We start from the raw sequence: 23,374 nt of genomic DNA on the forward strand, positions 1-23,374 counted from the left end.
CTCTCCCCTCTCTCCACCTCACTCGCATACACTCTCCTCGTTAGTCTCTCGCTCTCCATCCTCTCCATGTGGCCAGACCACCTCGGTGTATTTCTCCTAATGCTTTACATCACATCCACACCACAATGTTCCTTCACTTCCTCATATGTCAGTCTGTCTCTCCACATAGGCTAACTTCACGTCCCTCTCAGATAACTCATTTCCGCTACTCTCATGCTTGACTTGTGTCCTTCCAAGCTTCACTTCCATACGTTAAGGTTGGTATCACAATACTGTCATGCAGCGACTTTATTACTGCCATGCTCATTTCCTTGTTCCTTATCACTGCTTTCAAGGAAAAACAGCCTTTCTTTCCTGTTGTGCCCTTTCAAGCACTTCACGCTCTAAACTTCCATCCTTACTCATTACACTCCCGAGTACTTAAATGCACTCACATTTACCATTTCCTCCTCATCCAGCCTCACAGTACATTCAGTGACATCATTTCTCTCGAAGACCATAACTTTTCTCTTCCCTACATTTACCTTTAGATTCACTTTCTTACACACTCTCCGAAACTCATTCACCAAGCCTTGCAGTTCCCCTTTGACTTCTTCTAACAATACAGTACTGGTATCATCTGCAAACAACAGTACAGGGAGTTTCCAAACACTGCCCTCTCTCATTAAGGTCACTTCAACATCCACTGCCCCACCTTGTACCCCTTTTATAACCCCATCCACATACAGATTGAACAACCATGGGGACATGCCATATCTTTGTTTCAATCCAACCATCATCTTGAAAAATTCACTCAGTTCACTATCCACGTGCACTGCAGCCTTAGCCCGCTCATATATACGGTACTCTTCATGGCATTCAGCAACTTCCCATTTACTCCATATATTCTTCATACTTTCCACAATCCTTGTCTATCCGCCCTATCTTGTGCTTTCTCCAGATCCATGAAGGCTGCATACAACTTCTTTCCCTTCTCTAGAAACTTTTCCACCAAAGACCTAAGAATGAATATCTGATCTACACAACCTCTTCCCTTCTTGAAACTCCCTGTTCTTCTCCAATGAATTCCTCTGTTATTTCCCTAACTCTGTCAATAAGTATCCTGCCATATACTTTTCATGTTATGCTGCACTAAGAAGACAAATGCCCCTATGATTACCACCTTTCTGTTTCCTCCATTCCTTTGTACAGAGGAATAATTATTCTGACTTTCAATTCCCCTTCCTCCCAGGCAAACCTGCATCTATTCCACATCCATTCTGCTACCATCTCTCCCCTGTGCTTTTGCATTTCACCACACATTCCATCAATTCCTGGGACTTTCCTCATTTTGACTTTCATTATTACTTCCACTGCTTCCATCCAGCTGATTTCTTCCTCTCTTCTCACCTCCCTCCTTCTCCCAGCCATTTCCCAGCCACTTGTACAGACATTACTTCATTCTCTGTGTTCAACAATTCCCTAAACTGTTGTCTTCATCTGCTCACTTTTTCTCCCTTCTCCACTATCAGTCTACCATTTTTGTCTTTGACTTCCTTACCAACTACTCTATCACCCTGTCTAACTCTCGTTGTAAGAGCTGAACTGAAACTTAACAAATCAATCACTGGTCTGGCTGGGATTTGAACTCAGGCCCTCATGCTTCATATGCATGCACGTTACCACTGACCCAGAGAGAGGATCCTCGCTCTGCCACTATGCAGTTTGGGCTTTTATACACCCATTACATCACTCTTTTCTCCCCATGTGATTAATTTGGTCAGTCTCAAACACAGGTGGTAGCGTAGCATTGGAGGCCACCAGTGGGGCGCTGTGGACCACACCGGACAGCTCACCCCCGGGATGTAAGGCTGTCAACAACATCATTGCCCTCAAGGCCCTCGCCCCACATCGCACCGCTGCCAGCCAATGTAATGCCGAACTGAAACTTAACAAATTAATCACTGGTCTGGCCAGGATTTAAACTCAGGCCCTCATGCTTCATACGTGCGCACGTTACCACTGACCCAATGAGAGGATACCCACTTTGCCTCTAAGCAACGCGGGCTTTTATACACCCCATTACATCATTACAGTACCTCTTTCCAGAACATTTTCTTACATTCCCTTCACTTTACACTCAAATTCCCTCCAAATTCCTCATCCACTGTTTTCTTACTCTCTCTTACTTCTTTTCACCTCTGTCTTCCTCTCAACATAAAACTCTCTCTCCCTTCTCTCAGCTTCCTCCATGCCCCTGTTTCTCATCCACTCACTACAGTAATCTCTCAGTTATCTGGATGTCCATTAACCGGACCATCCATTATCCGGATGCTGTGATCTGGTGGTGCAAAACCATTATTTTTTTATTTTTTAATGCTAGGAAGAAGGAACCAAAGACCACGAGCCCACAATAACTGTTCCATCCAAGAGAAAAACAAACTATAAGAGAGAGCCAAATTCAAGATCCAAACATTTTAAGATACCTGCAGACACTGCATTTGAAAGACTGGAGATCATAGCTAGCAGGAAATACAGAGGCAGACAGTTCCAGAGCTGATGTGTTGCATTAGTGAAGGACTGGGAGTAATGGTTAACTCTTGCATTAGAGAGTTGGACAGAAAAGGGATGAGAGTTTGCTGCTAGACAGGTGCTACGTGCCTGTTGTAGAGGTAGAGGAATGCAAGCAGACAGTTCAGTGGAGCAGTGATCATTGAAGTAGCGATAGAAAAAGAGATAAAGATTCAACAGTGCAGCAAAGAGACAGAGGTTGAAGGGAGCCGGTAAGAGGAGGAGAGTTAATGAGACGAAAAGCCTTTAACTCCATTTTCCATTTTATCTGGACAAAAGGCATGCATCTGGGTGGAAATTATGACCGCGTAAACATTTTTGCCCAGTTTGGCCATTTTTCTTTTCACGTTTTGTTTAGAACGTGGTGATTGCTTGCATGTGGTTGATGGGTCTGATTCACCATAATTATTGCTTGGCTGTGGTTCATAAGTCCGCATAACCAGATAGAGTAGTGTAAAACACCAGGAATAAGTGTTTACGATATACTGTAGTGGCCTTTTACAGTGGCTTTCAAAGTTAGGGTATGTTCAAAGGGTGGGACAGGGGAGAAGTCCACTATCCTTACATGCCTTTTTCTCTATTATGTTGGATAATCGAGGGATTACTATATATGCTTTCTTCTTTCGTGCCACAGCTTGTCTCACCTCTCCATTCCACCATGCTATTCCTTGCACCCCTTTTCATCCTCTCTTCACCCCACACACCACCTCACATACTGCACAAATTTCTTCTGTGAATAACTTGCACACACCTTCCACATCTCCTTTCCACATCTCTCATGTGCTCCAGATCATATTTACCCAATCACTTCTCCATTTCTTTCTTATATTCTGCTTTTTTTCCATCCTCTTGCAACTTTTCTGCCCTCCTTGTATGGACTACTTCCTCCTGCCCTTCCCTTCTCTTACTCCTCCATTTCATTTGAGCCTTTCACCACCACCATGTGGTGGTCAGAAAGTCCACTTTACCTCTGTATGCTCTTGCATCCAGTACCGTACATGCCTTCTCATTCTATCATCCACACATAAATAATCAGTCATTGCCTTCCATTCATTCATCTCACCACCCAGCCATCCCATCACTCACCACATATACTTGTGGATCATTTTGTGTCCAAGGAGGGTATTGGCTACAGTATCACCAAACTTATCCCTGCACAAATTAAAATTTTTGTTCTTGTTTTTTAATGCATATCATATGAGCTTTTATTTTCCAGTGGAAATGCTTCTTTTCCCTGCATTTACCCCCAAAACTCTGCATTCCCAGAGTTTCCCATTGTTGACGGGAGGTTTTGTCATACTAAGAGACTCTGACCATAATTGAGTAGGGTTGTGCTGCCGGCCTGGCTTGGGATCGGAAGCAGCTCAGACTTCCGTCTTGACAGGCATGAGTTTTGCTGAGAAGGGACAAAGAGAGGTATGTCAGGGAAATTGGTGGGGAGATGGAAGGCCATTTTCTTACTAATGACCTCCAACCTGCTTACTGAGCCCTGAAGAAGCTCCTCTCCATACATGTCTCTCAGGCCTACTCACTTTGGAAGCAGACGGATGGCTCATGTCTGGGGCAGGTGAATACAGGGCTTGTTACTTTGGGCAGCTGTAAGCTATATGGCTGAGCCTCCAAGTGGAGAGCTTCCATTGGCTGGTGTACACCCTTTGACTGCTCCCTCACCAGTTGATGGTACCATGCCTTCTCTAGAGGAAATCAAGAAGACAGTGGATATGTTGAAAAGTGGTAGAGCAGTTGGTGTTTATGGCATCCCAGCAGAACAGATTGAAGCTGGGGGTGAAGCCATGATCAAGGCATTACATGCAGCCGGAGAAGCCACTTGGTGGAAATAGAGTGGTGGAAAACTGGAATAGTCTCCCGGAAAGTAATCAGAGTAGAAAACATTGAAAGTTTGAATGTGAGTTAGATAAAGTTTGGAAAAATAAAAAACGAAAGTAGCTACAATTTTAAAGAAGTAATTCATGTGAGCCTCAACCACCCAGTCAAGTATTAGTAGTACCGATTATGAACCGGGTACTACAGGCTGAAAAGCCCCATCCCGGTATTCTTCTGTGAGTGTTTGAGTCTGGTACCATATAGTATCATTACTCCTGACTGGACAAAGAGTTTAGTCACCCCTATCTGGAAAGGGAAAGGAGACCAGCGTGACTAGTAACTCCCATGGTAATACAGTGCTCACTGTACCAGGCAAGGTTCTTGCTCACATTCTCTTGATGTGTATCCGGAGTCACTGGCTAAAATCTCAGAGACCTGAGCAGTTCAGAGTCACTGGCTAAAATCTCAAAGACCTGTGCAGGTCAGAATGCTACAGTTGACCGTATCCTAGCTCTTCAAGTTCTCGTGGAATGCCGCCTCGAGTATCAACAAGGTCTGCCTACAGCCTTTGTGGATCTATAGGTGTTTAACTCAGTAAATTGAGAGGAAGCCTGTTTCTGTCATCGCAGTATGCAGTCCAACACAATATTCAGCTCTACTGGCTCAGCTCTATTAAAGCAATATCCACTGAAATATTGCAATATCCAACGCCAAAACAGGACGTAATCGGCGATTCTGTGCAATGTCCAATGTTGAGGTGTATCAGCTGGCTTGTAAACTGTACTGTAGCTAGTCAGCGCTGTATTACTAAACTGTATCGGTATTTTATTGTATTTTATGCATAATTTTCATCTTTTATTCATGGGAAAGCTTTTAGGATAGAGGGTTGAGATGGATAGTAATGCAGTATCCAGCTGAATGCTGCCTTTTTTTTGACATAGGGCTTGGCTGAATTATGCTGGACACTTGAGAGTTTATTGTGCTATGAGAATTCCTTTGACTCCGTAGGATCCCCGCAAGAATAATCTAACTGATTGCCAGCCTGTGTTCAAGCGCTGAGAGTGCTGTCAAGTGTGGGGAGATACATCCAACATTTTCCCAGTACAGTGAGTCCTCAAAATACGAAAGGGATAGGGACCCAAAAAAACTTTCGTAATCCGAAATTTCATATATCGGAACAATTTTCCCCTTTGAAATATACATATAAAGGGGGGATGCATTCCAGGACCCCATTGGACCCCCCTACTTAAACTTTACCCCTCCTATTTAGCAGTATGCAATACACGTATACAGTACTATACTATTGTACAGACATAAAAAAATAAAACATACAACTAATTACTGCAGTATTAGTACACTGTACAGTTAAATATAGACCTGTGCTGTGGCTGGAGATTTGTGTCATTGATATGGTGCTAAGTCACATGGTGGGACCCTATTGCTCCTCTGGTATTTCCCTGATTGGTGCAGGTGTTTCTGAAGCTGTTGATGGTCCAATTTCCTCTCCAGAGTCAGAGTATGGTGCTGTTTCTTCCTGGCAGCTGGTTCCCTGGATGCTGGAGATTATCCAGGGCACTTGGGAGGCATGGCGAAAATACAAAACAAAGAAGAACAGTGAAAAACTGCATAACATACAGCGAAGCTGAGAGGAGAGGAAGGACGTGACTCGACTGAGAAGCGCACAAAAATGTGTTTACCAGAGAGGGGTTAGTTCATTTTCTCGCTGCAAGCGAGCGCGGCGCTGTGCAGCGCACCCATTTTGAATTTTTTGTATTTCCTCGTTTCACTTTTCGTACCATCGAGACATTCTTTTGTATTGTGGATTTTGTCCTACATTCATTGCTTTCGTATCATCGGAAATTCGTACATCGAGTTTTCGTATTTTGAGGACTCACTGTACTGTACTGGAATAAGACAGGGATGTGTCCTTGCTTCAACGCTTTTTAACACATGCATGATTGGGTACTTTGCTGGGCTGTGAGTAGAAGTCATTGTGGAGTATCATTTGGCAATGTCAGGATTAACGGTACTGACTTTAACTTTGTTGATGTTGCAGTTATCCTTATGGAGTTGCTGGAGATACCATTGAGTGCCCTCTAGGAATTTCATGAGAATGCAGATCCGTTGGGATTAAAGGTCTCTTGGGGCCAAGACAAAGGTCCAGCCATTTGGTGGCTTGTTGGGTGAAGTAATTCAGTCTTTCCAAACATGTGGTGAGAATGTGGAAGGCTTGGAAAAATTCACTTATTTTGGCAGTGTGGTAAGTAACAACAGTAGGGCAGATTACAAGATTTTTTGTCACATTGGTCTGGCCAGTGGGATTATGCATTCACTCAGCCTGGGTATTTTGCATTGACATTATTTGTGTAGAACGATAACAGTAGCATCTTCGAGGCAGTGGTGCTCCTTGTCTTATTCTGTGAGACATGGACATTAAACAGTGACTTAAAGCAGTGAATTGACTCCTTTGGTACTAAGTGCCTTCCAAGGATCGTGGGATATAGCTGGTACTACTGGCTACCTAACCTGTGACTATTTCATGAGACCGAGTCAAGGTGGCCTGTTACCCACTTAATTCATCAGTGCCAATTCCAGTTATAAGGGCACATGGCCTTTTATGCTGAGGCTGACCCTGCCCCGAGGGTGATCTCTGAGAGAGTTAACCTGGTGTTGGGAAGACCAAAGGGAAGGTCACGGAACGCATGGCAGGAGTAGGTTGATCATTTATTTCGAGAGATACCCAGAGAGGGAAGTGATTGCCTGGAGGGTTGCACAAAGACACCTCTGGGGTTTGAGTCGTAGGGTGAGAGAGGCTGTGTGCCCCATGACGTTTATCCCCCCATGATGATGATGATGATAAGGAAAGAGAAGCAGGGAAATGAGGCATTTCCACAAGAAATGAAGGTCAAAATCAAAATTATAATGATAACAAGAAAAATCTTGCTTCATCCAGAAAACTCATGTTTCCCCAAAAGTAAAAATTTACCCATAGACCTGTGTAATTCATCCCTGTCCCCAGCTAAATCTCAAGAATACTCTTTGGGGGCAGCAGCATTGGGTGTGATGTCCATGGGCTGGCAATGTAAAGATACACCATTATGGGCAACATGTAAAAAATTACCTTCTTTTCCACAAGGGTGAAAAAAATGTGAAAATTTTACATTGGCTATGTCTTTCCTGGGAAAAAAAAAAAAAAAAAAAAATACAATGGGAGGCACTATAATGAGTTCAAGAAAATTAATTATCTTCAGTGTCACCTGACCCATAACACGCGTGATGACAGTAGGTGATAACAAGCAGATAAAAGATTGCCGAACATGGTACGGTGCTATTAAAGACATGATTGTCTCTCTATTCACTGAAATGATTGGTGCTGTCATCTGTGCATAAGCGTTTACATATAGCCTAGATGGCATATGTTAGAACAAAATGAAGGAGAGCTGCCAGTCACAGATTTTGAAAAGTGTGTAATAAGGATGAATTTTTCTTAAATTGTAATTCATTAATGACACAGATTCTGCGGAAATAAGTACTGTATGTACTATAATACCAAGAATAGAACCGATAAGTGTTGCTGATACCAGAATGAGGACCACTGACTTTTGTTTTTGTGTTAAAGTTAGGTCTTGTTTGGACTGATTTTGATTTGAATGAAAAACAATGAGATCTGAAATTAACATTATCTAAGCTGCCTACACATTTTGACAACTTTTTTAACCTATTACATTGATAATCGTGTTATTGTTTGCAGAGGAAAATATGTATTGTTTTTATAAGTGGTAGCTTTTCTTAGATTTTCACTATGGTAATCCATACAGCAGAAGATGTCACTTCTAGCTTAAGTCATGCTGTTTTCTGGTTATCAATTTAGGAGAGATTTTACAAACTGCAAGGATTCACATAACCATCATTAACCCCTTCACAGTGAAATCTAGGAGAGCATCCAGTTGGTTAATTGATTGTTCTTATACTGTATAAGGTTCCACTGTGCATGCATGCGGCCTCCCATTTCAGTCCCTTATCTCTGATATCATACTATGACCTCTTTCCTTTTTTTTTTTTTTTTTTTTTTTTTTTTTTTTTTTTTGTCACAACTCTGCCCAAAATTTTCACACCTTTACAGTTTTGTATTTTTTCCCGGTAAAAATACTGTACTAGGTTATAATAGCTGCAAAATGTGTAATGGGAAGTTGTTAATTATACAGCTTCCTCAGTTGTGCATGCACACCAATCCTGACCTAACAGAACCCTACAAGCAACATTCAGTCCTAACCATGGTATCATGTTATTTTTTCCGTAGAATTTTATCATCATCATCATCAGTCATCATTACCATCATCATCATCATTGCTTTGCTCCCTCCTGGGGTCGTGACAGAAACAGCTCCAGGCTACAGTATCACACATCTTACTCTCAAACACTCCTCGTCCTCTTCGTATCCTCTGCAGAATTTGGTTGTCATTAATGAAGTACTCTGTGTTGAAACAGTCTTGTCATTGCCTAAACCTAGTACTGCACATGTTACTGGGAGTTTTCTTCGTTTTTTTTTTTTTTTTTTTGGGGGGGGGGTGATTTTATTCAGGTTAGGAGACTTTTCCAAGTGGAGAGGTGTGATACAACCTTCATTAACCTCATTGGTACATTAACATCTCTTTACAGTGTATCTTACAATTTCCAGACAACTTTTGAATAACTTAAGACGGATCTCATGAATTGAACCCCTTAATGAAGGCCTTATTAGACCCCTCGAGTCCGGAAAGTCTCTCGTGAACTGTGTGAAATTGTCTGAAGGTAGCAAGAATAAAATAAGAAAATGTCATTGGATCGAACGTGCACTACTAGATATCCCCGCTAAGCTGAATAAAATCATGTGGATTGATTATAACGACAAATATACCAGTAATAAAAGATTATGTCATTAAGCTGTCTGTCAGTCTATTGCCAGACACCTTATTCCCATATGGGGTTGCCACAACAAAATTGCCTTCATGTTGCTTCATCTTTTGTCATATGTCTGCCCTCCTTTGAATCCACAGTCCCCCTACTCATGTATCTCTCCATTCCTTCCCTCTGTTTCATCAAACGGAAGGGATTAATAGGGAAAAGAATCATGCGTTTTGTGGTTATTGGTAGTGCTCTGGTGATAATGATGTGAACAGCAGTCACATGGTTTGCTGATAAGATATGATTGTGTTGGAGAGGAAGGCTTAATCAAAAGGGTGTAAACACGGCCACCCCTATCAAGTTTCATTATGGCACCGACGGGAACAGAGCTCGGTGAGTTGTGTCATCTATACAGTAGTAGTAGTACAGTATTAGTAGTAGTAGTACCATAATAGTAGTGGTGGTGGTGGTAATAGTAGGCTAGTATCAGTAGTTGCCATATGGTGGTGGTGGTAATATTAATGGTAGTAGTAGTAGTAGTTATTGGAGGCCCAAGATCATCAGAACGTGAACCCAGTAGACTTAAGAAATAAGCTGCCCTTCTGCAGTCCACTGTTCTCCTTTCAGGGGATAGGGAAGTACAGTACTGTAGTTGAGGGACATTTGTATATCCAAGCAGTTGAGCTGCCTGGTAATATCCTTGCCACCACATATAGGCATCCCTTACCAGCACCTTTCATCTACAGCATATTACATTGAGACATAATAGTTGTCCGTATTCTTGTTTACCTGGGAGACTTCATACTATGTCTTCCATATGAGGTTTGCAGTATTTTGCCTGTTAACAACACCATCACTATATGTCCTCCCTTATAGTATTTATCCCTTTCTAAAACTGACTTGGCATCAGTAACACCCTATAAAAGGAATGTTAAGGTGTAAATAATTTATTTTGAATATTACACCTTTACCTTATGTTCTCCTTTATGTTATGAATATACTGTACTGTAATTTTAAAATCTACAGAGTTAGAATCAGTAATATAAAAGAGAATATCAATGTGTTATGAGAAAAATAAATTGCTTAGAAAGAGGTGTTGCAAAAGCTGAAAAGGTAATTAGAATTCAACCCTGTATCTATGTTTGTTCCAAAATACCAAAACTAGTAAATCAGGTTTATAGGTAACAATGAAACTTTAATGGACACTTTTCCTCTGTAATTTTCTGTAGATGTAATAGCAGAGATAAAGGTGGGGTCAATAAATAATGAGAGCTGTGTGTATTAGCAAACATTTATTTCTTTTAGTATGAGAGAAATCTTGACACAGGAGACCATGTTATAAGTTTCTCTCTCTCTCTCTCTCTCTCTGAATTCCACAGAAATTTATACCAAATTGTCCATGAAAGTTGTGTTGTTATCCATAAAGCTGATGTACCAGTTTGCCATTAAGAGTGGCCTGTTGTGAAGGGTTATAAAATCATGGTATGGTTGTTGAAATCGTTGCCTGTTCTCGTATGTACGGTAATTGGTCGGCTTCTTTGCCCAGTCATACAAAGTTTCTTAACTTTCCCAGTCCCCCAGGAGGAAGTTGATGGATTACAGAAGGACAGCTTCAGCCTGCAGTTGACTGGGGTTCTTGGGTTACATTTCAGGTGAACTTGAAACTTCAACAAACAGTCATACAGAAAATTATGGAAACGCATCATTTCCTGTAGAATTATACACTTTTCTGGGTTTTGTTTCATAAAAGGTAAACTGGTTGTATTATCAAAGTAATGGCTTTAAGTAGTTGTGACAATGAATGATTGTGACATTAATTCTTATCTCATCACTTTACAGATTAAAAAAAAAAAATGTTTGATATTCAAAAGCAAACTCAGTGGTACGGTACTTACCCTTGTGAAAGCAACATGCCTTGGCCTTACCCTTGGTGTCATTCAGTCTTAACATTTGTACTGTACACTTTGACTTTAATTCCTTATTTTTTTTTAAAGTTATAAAAATGCATTTTAATGTAGAGAAGGCTCAAGGATTACTACAAAGTGTTCCATTTTTAAAAAGTTTTTTTTTTTATGGTGTTTTTATGTTGATTTGGTTATGTTGGAAAAGATCAGGAAAAGTACCTGGAGATGTTTGGGCATAGGGAGAAAATGGAGAATGGAAGATTGACCAGGAGAGTGGACGTTAGGGATATGGAAGTGGGCAGAGGAGATGGAGACTGAGGATGAGATGGAGAGATGGGGTGGAGAGGTATGAGGGAGGAGGATGTGAGCTGGAGAGAGGGGAGCTTGATTGTAGAAAGCAAGTTGACATGCAGGTGGTATGTTTATGGCCACCCCTTCCAGGATTTAAGCATCAGTCAATAGGTGTATAAATGAATTTTGTGTATTGTGCCCTTAACCTACGGAGGAGGCCTTACTGTTGTGCAGAAAGGTTATTTTATTTTAAAGTAGCATCAAGTCCAAAAAGTCTTTCGTAAGTTGAATGAAATCGTCTGAAGATAGCAAGCATAAAATAAAGGAGTCACTGCAATGAAGAAATTAATTGTGTAATGTGTTGTGCTAAGAGTTCCCTTGTATATTTCTGCCTTATTATTACTGTATAACTAAAAGCACTTAAACTGTGTATCATCTTTCTCAACAGTTTGGACCCAAGTGACATCCTTGTTAGCTTGTTGCTGCTGCCAAGTGATTTTTTTTCAACTTATGAAAGGCATCTTATACTAAAAGCGTTTGTCAATGCATTATATAACCTTTTCAGTCCAGAAAGTCTGTCCCAAGCTTAGTAGGCTATATTTTGGATACAGCAAAAATAAAATGGAAGAATCACCCCCAGATTTAAAGGGTTATGTCATGCACAGTCATAAAAACAACTGCTGGTATCTTCCCATTTCATTCTGAAGATAATTGATGTGAGAAATGCAATGAAAACTGGATCTTCAGAAGTGTGTGTTTCAGATGGTTCAGTTTTTCAGCAATGTATTCACCACACTTTAGGGAGATACTTGTGTGTTTGTGAGCACTGCATAACCCTGGGTGTCACATGTACTACAATCGTCAGCACAAATTCGCTGCAATGCTGCTTGTGTGAGTTGGGTCGATTTGTCTGGCAACAGTGTGTGGGAACTAGTTGCCACATAGGCTTTTATACGCTTTAAAGGCGTGTTTGTAGGAATTAGTACTATAAATCGCCCAAAATATAATATTCTTTAGATCTAATTTCCAGAAAAATGTGCAAAAGACTACAGAAGAATGTCGTGGAATTATGAAACGTCTGCTCTTTTCCCCGTATCCATCCCATGTCCCTCCCCACCCTTCCTATCACCTCACTTCCCTGCCCCTGCTGTCCTTCACTTCCATTCTCCTCTCTCCGTACCCTGTCTACCTTATTTTATTCACGGCGCTTACCTACGTAATGAACCGCACTCTTCTCTATTTCATTTCTATTCCTGTAACGTTTTTGCTCCACTACATATGTGAGATCCTTGCCATGCTACAGTCTTTTTCTTCCACACTCTACTCCAAACATGATGCAGCAATTGGAAACATTATTGGTTCTGATACTGCTTCATGATTCAGTGAACAACATGAAAAGAATGGGAACATTTTCCCTGAAAAGACAGAGAGACAAGGAGGACGAATGGGCACTAATGTTTGTTTAATTCCTCCTACTGAAATAATAGCCACCGACTGCCAAGCTCTCTCTCTCAAAAAAAAAAATTAATTTAAAAAAAAAAAAAAGTAAGCAATACATCACAAGAACGAGACCTCAAACGTTTCTGTATTTAGCGGCTGTTGGGAGTGACAGGGGTGGAGAAAAGAATGACATCTGGAATAAAAGGAGTGGGAAGGAGACGGGGAGGGTAAGAATGGGACTCGAACAGAAAGGAATATTGATAATCAGCCTTGGATACAGTTAGTTTTATTAAAGTATTGCGAGCAATTGAGAACAGGACGGGCTGGGTTTAGTAAACAGTCAGGAGAATTGTGATGCACCAGTCAGGTTAGTGCCGTGGATAAATGAATGAAGGTAGAGAGGGTGGGGAGAGGAGAAGGTGGAGAGACATGAACGTTGGTGGGGGGTAGGAGGGAGAGGGATTGAGGGGGGAGGACATCAGGAGGAGTAAGGGGGGGAGAGAGGAAGGGAGCTTAGATACTGTTATAAAGAGAAATGTCAGAATATTACGCTCATACGTCGTTCCATAACATTTTTCTGTCAGCTCTTGCACTTTTGTATACTAAATACGGTATACAGAATATTGTACTCTAGGCAGTCTCTAGTACCACTTCTTAAAAGCTCATCTTTAAAGTGTATAAAAGTCTATGTCGCAACTAGTCCCCTTACACTGTTGCCAGATAAAAGGACTCACATCACACGAGTAGACTTGCAGCGAATTTATGCTGACGACTGTACAGTACCTTGTGTCAGTGTTATCCTTGTTGACCTGTGAAAATTTGGTGAAATACAGTAATTTCAGTAAACCTTTGATCTATCTGTCTATCTATTGCCGGACGCCTTAATCCCATAAGAGGTGGCCACAAACAAATCGCCTCCATGTTGCTGTCCCCCGCCATTTCACTGCCCTGCTCCCAGCTCACACCTCCCTCTCATACACCTCATCCTTGGCCTCTCCCTCCCTTTCCTCCCCCTCCACCTCACTCATATACACTGTGGACAAATTGAAGGGAAACCTGTGTTAATCCTTTAAATCCAGCGTCATTCAGTAAACCTTTAACCCGTTAACTGCTCATGGCAGTGTTTTGGAGGTGTCCGTGGTGCGCAGACATAGGGGTAAAAATTAAATTTCCCAAAGGCCAAATTGTGTCTTAGGAATTGAGAGAACACATGCCAGAGTATATAGAAATGAAATATTAGCTCAATATTTACCTTGGTAAAGCCATGGATGAACATCGAAGTGTCTGATTCCCTATTGGAATGTATGGTTTTCATTTTCTTTTTCGGTTTCAGTCTCGGTTTTGGTTTTGAAGGCTCAAACATGCTTGCATGGGTCGGCCTTGGTCACCATGGCACTATATTCGAAATTCACCTGCGCAGCCAAGGCTGTATTGAGCAGTCACACTCGGAACAGCCCAAGCTGTATACTGTAGAGCAGTTAACGGGTTAATATAACGAGTAATTGACGGGAATTCTGTGTTAGTCTGTTAAATCCAGCGATGTAAGTCTTTGATATGGCAGACTAATTGAGGGGAAATCTCTGTTAACTCTTTAAATCTGATTACATAAGCCTTTGATATAGCAGACATATTGAAAGGAAGTCTCTGTATCCCTGTAATGGTACAGTAAACTTTTGATTTAGCAGACTAATTGAGGGGAAATTTCTGTTAACCTTTTAAGTCCTGTGACATATGGTAAACCTTTGATATAATGACTTAGAGTAAACTTTTGAGATACCAGACATATTGAAGGGAAATCTCTGTTAACTCTTTAAATCTGGTGACATACAGCAAACCTCTGGTATGGTGGACTAATTGAGGAAAAAAGCTGATGTTATATCCAATAATTTGCAGTATCCAGGGGGAAAAGGGGGGCTATAATGAACCCAGGTTACTTGGATTATCCAATAGTAGGACCAGTGTTAACATTACTATATTTCAATATGTTATTTTGAATACAGTAGTAAACCCTTCATAAGTCGAACTATATGGGGTTCTAGGGTACCGGTAGTTTGACTTACCAAATTTTTCAACTAACAGGAAATACTGTAATTGCAAGAAATATATACTGTATATATAAACTTGAGCACATGCTAAGCTGAAAGAGGTCAGGGATCTTTGTCAGGTTAGGATAAACAAACCATAGCATTACCAGTATGTATATGAATGGTATCTTAACCCAATGTAGCGTGTGTATGTGATGTGGTAATTGGTGCTGTAGGGTTTGAAGGGGATGATATTCACTTGTATCTCCCCCCCCTCCCCATACTTCACACAACTGTTATCTGTTAGTGAGTGGTCTTAGGTGTCACTTATATCTGTCTGTCTCATTAGTACCCAGTTGACCCTGGTGGGCTAGAGTGTACACTACTTTCACTGAACTTGGCCTAGTTTGTGATCACTGTACTGTAGTCTCTTTGTTTTCACCCGAGGGAACTGGGCCACACCCTCACAAGTTGGATACTGAGTGTAAGTTTTGGTTGCATGAAATTTTTAGAGCCTTAGTTATAATGTAAGAATGAGCCTCCTTGGTTGATAGAGTTGGTATATTTTTGCCTGACAGAATAGTACCAAGCACAAAACTTTGATGCTAACTCATAGTTGCTGGAAATCTGATGAGCCATAGTTATGAGGTAGAAACGAGTCTCCTGGGTGAATATAGCCTTTTTGTTTTCACATGATGGAACGGGACCACTCCAGCAACTTGAACACTAAGCTGTGGTTGCATGAACTTCGGTGTACCTTGGTTTTGAAGTAGGAATTAGTCTCCCTGGTAACTAGTGAAAGCATCCTTCCAGTCTGACTACATGTGGCCATCAACTGAGCTGAAAGTGGTTAGGGATGTTTTCCAGGTTAGAGTAAATGTGCTATAACACACACTCATGAAGTTCTTTTTGACATCTATGTGTAACTGGTAACATCCAGTACCTTATGAATGTGAACCAGGTGCCTTGTGTGATGAAGTTGCCATTCTTCTGGATATCACCATCCTCCTGCTGGGGGAAGTTAAGGGATGTTTGTTGTTATTGTTATTGTTGTTTAACCCTGGTCTGTCATGCCAAGGAGCAGACCTGTTGACCACAGGTAAGCAAGTGCTTCTGTGGGGCTGTCCTACAATTACAGTACAGTATGTACACCGTGTAGGAATCCAGCACCTCCTTGTGATACACACCACCTTGCCACGGGCAGACCTGGGTCCTTCCCATAGCAAGTTGGAGGGAAGTATGGGGAGGTTGGCTCCTGGCTGGACATTGTAGCTGTTCCACTCAGGTTGCTCATCACCACCATGTGTAGGCTATATGTTTTGTACCGTATAACCATGCTGTGGAAGAACCTGGCTGTATTGATGCCACCATGTGAAGGCTTCCCTCTCCATAACCAGCACCATTATGACATGTAGGAACCGGAGACAAGTCTATCATAGTTGAAAATATTTATTGCCCTAAATTATGGTGATGCATTTTTTAAGTCATTCCAATGCTGCCTATAAACCTGATTTGTCACTTTGCTCTAATTCATAGTACCAGTTGTGTGTAAAACATTGTTATACAGTAAGTCCTTGTTATATGTCACCCAGTTTATGTTCTTTTTTGCTGTTAATTCCCCAGTACATATTGGAATTGTTGTATTATCAAAGTTTCATTGATAGACCACCTGCAAAGCTGATTTCCAGTCCCCACTACCCAGTTTTAAGCACCAAATGTGTGGAGAATGTTGCAGTATTTTGGAACACAAACAATATCAGACAGTGTCTGTATTTTTAAACACATCCTTAATTAAATGATGAAGCCTGGCATTATTATTATTATTATTAGTTGTAGTAGTAGTAGTACTAATAGTAGTAGCAGTAATAATAGCAGTAATAGTAGCCCCATGTTCATCTGAAGCATGAGCCTGGTGGACTGCAGAATGAAGTTGCCCTTCTATAGAAAACCACCATCCTTTAGGGGAATAGGGGGGGATTGAGGGATGTTTGTATGGTCAGGCAGCAAATCCACCCAGTCGTATCAGTGCAACCATGTGAAAGGGTCCCTCAGTGGAGCATGTAAGTACAGTATCCCGATCAGTAGCAGAGAAAGTATGTTTGGTGAGTGTGAAAAGTCTTAAGTGATACCAGTGACATTGGATCACTTACAGATATTGTATATCCCTGTATGAGAACTATGGAGTACAGTATTGTATAGGATACGAAACAGTATTGTGCTGTTACGTAAGGCACCTTTACATGGAGTAGGAGATTAGCAAGTCATAAAGAGTGCTTAGATGGTGTGGATATTGCGGAGGGTGACTATGACGTCTAGTGAGAAAGCTTGTTGTTGTCGTTGTTGTTGGTGGTGGTGGTATAGGCTCATCTAATTGTAAACCCAATGGACTTAAGGATTCTGCCAGCTTCAACCAAGCACTCCTTCAGATCTCTTGTTGAGGCTATATTGAAGGATTGTTGTGCTGTGAGTTCTGTGAGGTGGTCAAGGGTGTTATGGTGTGAGGGACTACATTACACTGAGGGCAGAGTGTGATATTGTTAGTGAGGTACACGAGGTGAGTGTGTTGTGGTGTCTAATAACTCCTCCTTCATTTTCCAAAAAGTAGATTGTAGCCTTCAGGGAAAGGGTAACTTCAGCCTGCATTCTACTGGGTTATGTCCAGACAAGCCAGGGGTCACAACAGCATCAGCATGAAATCCTTTTGCCATTAGAAATCTTTTCTGGGCTGAATGAAATTGTCTGGAGGTAGCAGAAATAAAATTGAATTGATGGGGTTAATTCGTCTGTGAAATGGCTTGAATATTGCTGATGATTATGATTGGTCATAGAATTTGACCTCAGGGATAATGGACTGAACAGTAAGGCTGCTAGAGATCGAGCAGCATGGAGAGCTGCCATTAGGTGACCAGGGCTGAGGCATGCAGGCATGTTGTAGCCTTTAAAAATGAATGAACAAATGAAACATGAATGAGATAAAATGCAATATTGGGCTGAAGGGATCTTTGTATGCAACATGTGTTAGGAGTGTAATGCTATATGGTAGTGAGACCTGGGCAGTATGGTAAAGGAAGAGGATATTCGCAGGCTCAAATGTACAGAAATGACAATTACAGTATTAGGTGGATGTGTAGTGCATCCCTGAGTGCAAGGCCTGGGGCGCGTGTTAGGTTTACTATGGAAGAGTTGAGAGGTAGGATGGGACTGGAGTGTATTGGTGTTGTGATGAGGAGAGGTAGAGTGAGGTGGTTTGGGCATGTGGAGAGGATGGAGGATGATAACTGGGTGCAGAGTGAGAAGTGTTAACGTTAGGGGGAAGGTTGTGAGAGGTAGGCTGAAAAAGACCTGGGATGAGGTCAGTGAGTGTGACCTCAAGGATACAGGACTGAATAGGGAGGCTGCTAGAGATCGAGCAGCATGGAGAGGCACCATTAGGTGACCAAGGCCGACACATGCAAGCATTTTGGAGCCTTCAAAAACAAAACGAAACAAATAATAGCACTGTATAAAATAGATTGAGTGGTGACGATGATTAGGCTAGTATTAAGAATGAATTGAATTTAAAGGGTTAAAAATAGTTTGAAATACTCAAAATAAAGGATGATAATTATAAAAGTGATGATGACAGATCATAACAAGATGAATAGAATTAAAGTTTCCAACATTCCAAAGAGAATGCAGGATTATTTTAAAGAAAAAAAATACACACACTCAAGGCCCTCCTGAAAAGTTAATAATTCTACAGATTTATGTTGCCCATTTTCACATATTGAAAAGGGTAGACAGAACCACATAAAACCCTATAAAAGTCCTATATACAAAGTGTGAGAAATATCTTTTTTAGTTTTCCCAAGGAACAAGTGTATAAAGTTCAAAGTAAACTGATGAAGGAATTGCACTGTATTTGACAGGTGTTTTGACTCTGAAGGAAAGAAACTGAGCAGATACAATAGCTGTGGTCCCTATCACTTGGTGGAGACCATAGAAATACATCATTGGACTGAAAGGGTTAATAAAGTCTGCAGCAGATTAGGAATGATGATAAAAATAGTGATGATGGTGGTAGTAGTAGTAGTAGGTAGTAATAGTGGTGGTGGTGGTGATATGGTGGTAGTAATAGTAGTAGTTGTAGTAGCAGCAGCAGCAGTAGTAGTAATAGTATGGTAGTAGTAGTAGTTGGTATTGGTGGTGTCATTGTTGATCAACCTCAGGCAGTAGTAGTAAAGGACAGATCTATCTATCTATCTATCTGTAGCCCGACGCCCTAATCCCGCAAAGGGTGGCCACAGACAAAACGCCTCCAAGTCACTCTGTCACCCACCATTTGACTCCCCTCCCCCCAACTCACCCCCCCCTCCCTCATATACCTCTCAACTCCATCCCTCCACCTCATCCTCAGTCTACCTCTCCCTCTCCCTCCCTCCACCTCACCTACATACACCCTCTTAGTCAGTCTTTCATTCTCCATTCTCTCCACATGTCCAAACCACCTCAGTGTATTTCTCCTAATCTTTTCAACCACATCCACATCTACCCCACAACATTCCTTCACGTCTTCATTCGTCAACCTGTCCCTCCACGTCACTCCACATGCTCCTCTCAAGTAACTCATTTCCACTGCTCTCACTCTTGACTTGTTCCCCTTTTGCAAGGTCCACGCCTCGCTTCCATACGTCAGGGTAGGGATCACAATACCATCATGCAGTGACTTCTTAACTTCCATACTCAGGACAGATATTTTTGAATTATTTTCAGTATTGTGGTGCAAAAAATTATGATGATAATGATAATGGTGATGACATTAATAATGACTGGGTTGAGTGGCAATGTCAAAGCCCAGTACAGAATGGGAAGCCAAGCCCAAGGAGCTACAGAACAAGGATGAAAATGAGGAGGAGGAGGAGGATGTTGATGCTGGTGATGATGATGTTTGGTTTCCTTGGCAGTGATGGAGCATGGTAGAGAAGTACAGCATGGGACCCATAGAACAATGCTTATCTCAACACATCACTTGGCCATTGTAAATTAAGTACAAATTATGGATAGTGGTAATAAAAATGATAATGATGAAATTGATGATGGTCTCCACCAAGTGATAGGGACCACAGCTATTGTATCTGCTCAGTTTCTTTCCTCCAGAGTCAAAACACCTGTCAAATACAGTGCAATTCCTTCATTAGTATACTTTGAACTTTATACACTTGTTCCTTGGGAAAACTAAAAAAGATATTTCTCACATTCTGTATTTAGGACTTTTATAGGGTTTTATGTAGTCAAAGGTCTACCCCTATCAATAGGTGAAAATGGGCAACATAAATCTGTAGAATTTACTAACTTTTCGGGAGGTCCTTCAGTGTTTTGTTTTTTTTTCCCTTTAAAATAATCATGCATTCCCTTTGGAATGTTGGAAAACTTTAATTACATTGACTCAATTGGATACGTTTAGGTGAAGCTACAGAACGTGGTGAATGTTTTTGGCGTATCCGATAGAGCCAGGATTCCGGGGGCTTGAATGGTGAGTGAATGGAAGTGTGGCCCATTGGATTGGGCAAATTTGGGCTGTCTGGACATTGCTACTCCTCATCCTGCCCTTGGGTGGGAAAGGAGGTCCAGATGATGATGATGATGATAGAGGTGATAATGTTTGGTTTCAGTGGCAAAGTCAAAGCCTGGTACGAGAAGCCCAGTATAAGGGGCAGAGATGGGTGTCTTTCCTAACTCTTCACTTGGCTAGTGTGGATTGAGCATAGATTATATATGATGATAAAATTGACAACAGTGATGTTGATGATGTTTGGTTTCAGTGGCAGGGAAGGAGCTGCTATGAGCCATGCATGGGGGGCAGAATATGGTGCCTTCCCTAGTCCATTGTGTTAAGTATATATTATGCATAACGATGATAAAAAAGATGATGATAATATTGTCTGGTTTCAGTGGCAATGACGGAACCGGATACGAGGAGCCCAGCATGGGGGGCGGGGAATGGAGCCACCCCCAACTCAACCCTCGGACAGTACAAGGGCCACCAAGGAAAGGGCAGTGTGCTCGACCAGTATAAGGCACTTGTTATACGCAACCTAATTATGAAGAAGAGGGATAAACGCAGAACTGTGACTGTGAGTGTCTGTATTTGTATGTCTCTCTGTTTATCCATGTTTCAAGAGCGTATCTACAAATAGCTGTATGCAGGGTACATTTTTATCTGCTTGTCTCTCTGTGTGTCTGTCTGTCTGTTTATCTGTTTGTGTGTCTGTCTGTCTATATATCTGTCAGCATCTTTGATCAGTAGAAGGTTCTTGTCATCCACATCTTAATTATCAAGGAGAGGGACAAGCACAGGACTTGACAGCAAGAATATGTCTGTCTGTCATTTTATTGGTTTTTCTGTCTATCTGTCTGTCTGTTTATAGCCAGATGCCTTTGGTATGTACAGTACGGTATTCTTATTGACTGTAGGGATTTTGTAATGATATACTCAGCAGTTTATTTTGTTCATTACACCAGAATAAATCTCATGTTATTGATGTAAATGATATCAGTAGTAAAAAGATACTCTGTACAGTTAATTAACATTCAAGGGAATTTTGAGGGTTAAAATGCAAAATAAATTATTTAGAAAGAAGTGTTCTGAAGTCTTCTGTGTCCTATTTGGCCCATAATACCAGAGAGGGTGGCCTCAAACAAATTCCCTCCATGTTGCCATGTCCTTTGCCATCAGGCAATCCTACTTTCATCCCACACTGCCTTCACTCATACACCTTTCCACTCATCTATCACCCTGTCCCCCTCCATCTCATCTCTTCCTGTCCTGCTTCACCTCATGTCTTCCCCTGTTTACCACTTCTTCCTGTCCCCCTCCATGTCATCTTCCCCTGTTTACCACCTTTCCCTGTTCCGCTTCACTTCATCTCTCTCCCTGTCGCACTTCGTATACAGTACACTATCCTAGTCAGTCTCTCACTCTCCTTTGTCTCCACCTAGTCATGCTATGTCTTGGTGGTTTTAACACTTTCCACCACATCCTCATCAACACAACACTTCCAGAATTCTTCATTTGTCAGGCTGTCACTTCTAATCACCATTTGTTTGCTCCCATATACTGTAATTAATTTCTGCTCCTGTAGCAGTGCCTGTATGAGTCATTTAATATTGAAGGTATGAAGATACCAAAAGTACTTCTATCTTTGTGCAGCACTTATCACCCAGTTAACCATACACATTCCCTCAAGATGTCCACACCACCTCAACCTGTCCGTATGCTCTACTTTGTGTTTTTAGGTTTTTTGTGTATGGGTCCTACTCACCTCCATGTCTATTGTACGTTTTTTCATCCTACCATGGCCCAGATTTACATCCCTTCATGTTGTATCATTTATATAGGCTTCAACCTGCTTGCATCAACCCCGGCCACCCAATGGCGGCTGTCCACTTTGCTTGATCTCCGGAAGCCTTCCTGTTCAGTCCCTTATCTGTAAGGCCACACTCTGTAACCTTGTCCCAGGTCTTTTTCAGTCTGCCTCTTGCAATCCTGCCCCCCACATTCACACTTCTCACCTTCTGCACCCAATCGTCATCCTCCATCCTCTCAAGAGCCAAAACCATATCAGTCTACCCTTCCTCTTCACAACACCAGTACATTCCACTTCCATCCTTCCTCTCAACTGCTCATTTTCAATCCTATCCCCTCCAGGCTTCACATTCAAGGACACACTACACATCCACATAATCCTTGTCAATTCTGTACGTTTGAGCCCATGAACATCCTCTTCCTTTACTGCCTGGGTCTCACTGCCATATATCATTACACTTGTCCTAACACATGCTACATCCAGAGATCCGTTAGCATGGAAGGAGAGCCCTCTCAGTGTTAGGAGAGGCAATTTTTCCCTGAACTTCCTCCACCAAGTCCATACTCAAGCCACAGAGCAAGTTCCAGCCCCACCTCCTGCATATGACATGTCTCCTCCACACACACAAGAGACTCTCCAGCAAGATCAGTCTAATATGTCTGACACTTTCTACATGCTGTCTTCAACTCGCTGCACAAATGACATCAACATTATTTCGTGGTAAACCTCTGATACCACTGCATCTCTTATGCACCCACTTATCACAAACACTGCCCAAATTGGAACTACTTCCCACACCCTTGTAACAAACAGCACATGGCCGCTCTCCCTCATCTTTGACAATACTGCCCCCAGCCCTAGATATTATCACCTTTGTTTTATCCATGTTTACTCTCAAACCTTTGTGCCCCATTCTGTCTCTCCATTTCCTAAATCTTTCCCCCACATCCCCCTCATTCTCTGCAATGGGTGGTGGAAGCAGGTTATTTCATGTAGCTTATTGGCAGAAAGGACAATATGGCTCAACGTCATTTTAATAGCACTGCTTCGTGACTAGCATTGTATTCGAGTGTTAATCTACTGTTGCAGCTCAGCAGTCAAGATGGAGAGA

At 41.7% G+C, this 23,374-nt stretch overlaps 1 protein-coding gene across 1 annotated transcript in view; it reads left to right on the top strand.

Moving 5' to 3' along the window:
• Window positions 1-4,563: 4,563 nt before the first annotated feature.
• The window catches only part of LOC145416099 (cholesterol transporter ABCA5-like), a 107,445-nt gene continuing 88,634 nt past the window's right edge, over window positions 4,564-23,374 (top strand). Inside the window, exons 1-6 of the mRNA XM_080285190.1 lie at window positions 4,564-4,610; window positions 4,806-4,927; window positions 5,845-5,988; window positions 7,394-7,456; window positions 15,879-16,016; window positions 20,849-21,030. Of these exons, the coding sequence (XP_080141316.1) occupies window positions 4,564-4,610; window positions 4,806-4,927; window positions 5,845-5,988; window positions 7,394-7,456; window positions 15,879-16,016; window positions 20,849-21,030 (696 nt within the window). The remainder of the gene's footprint in view (window positions 4,611-4,805; window positions 4,928-5,844; window positions 5,989-7,393; window positions 7,457-15,878; window positions 16,017-20,848; window positions 21,031-23,374) is intronic.

This window comes from Coenobita brevimanus, chromosome 104 (assembly GCF_032717465.1).
Source record: "Coenobita brevimanus isolate Jiangsu-jjx chromosome 104, ASM3271746v2, whole genome shotgun sequence".
NCBI classification, from domain to species: Eukaryota; Metazoa; Arthropoda; class Malacostraca; order Decapoda; family Coenobitidae; genus Coenobita; species Coenobita brevimanus.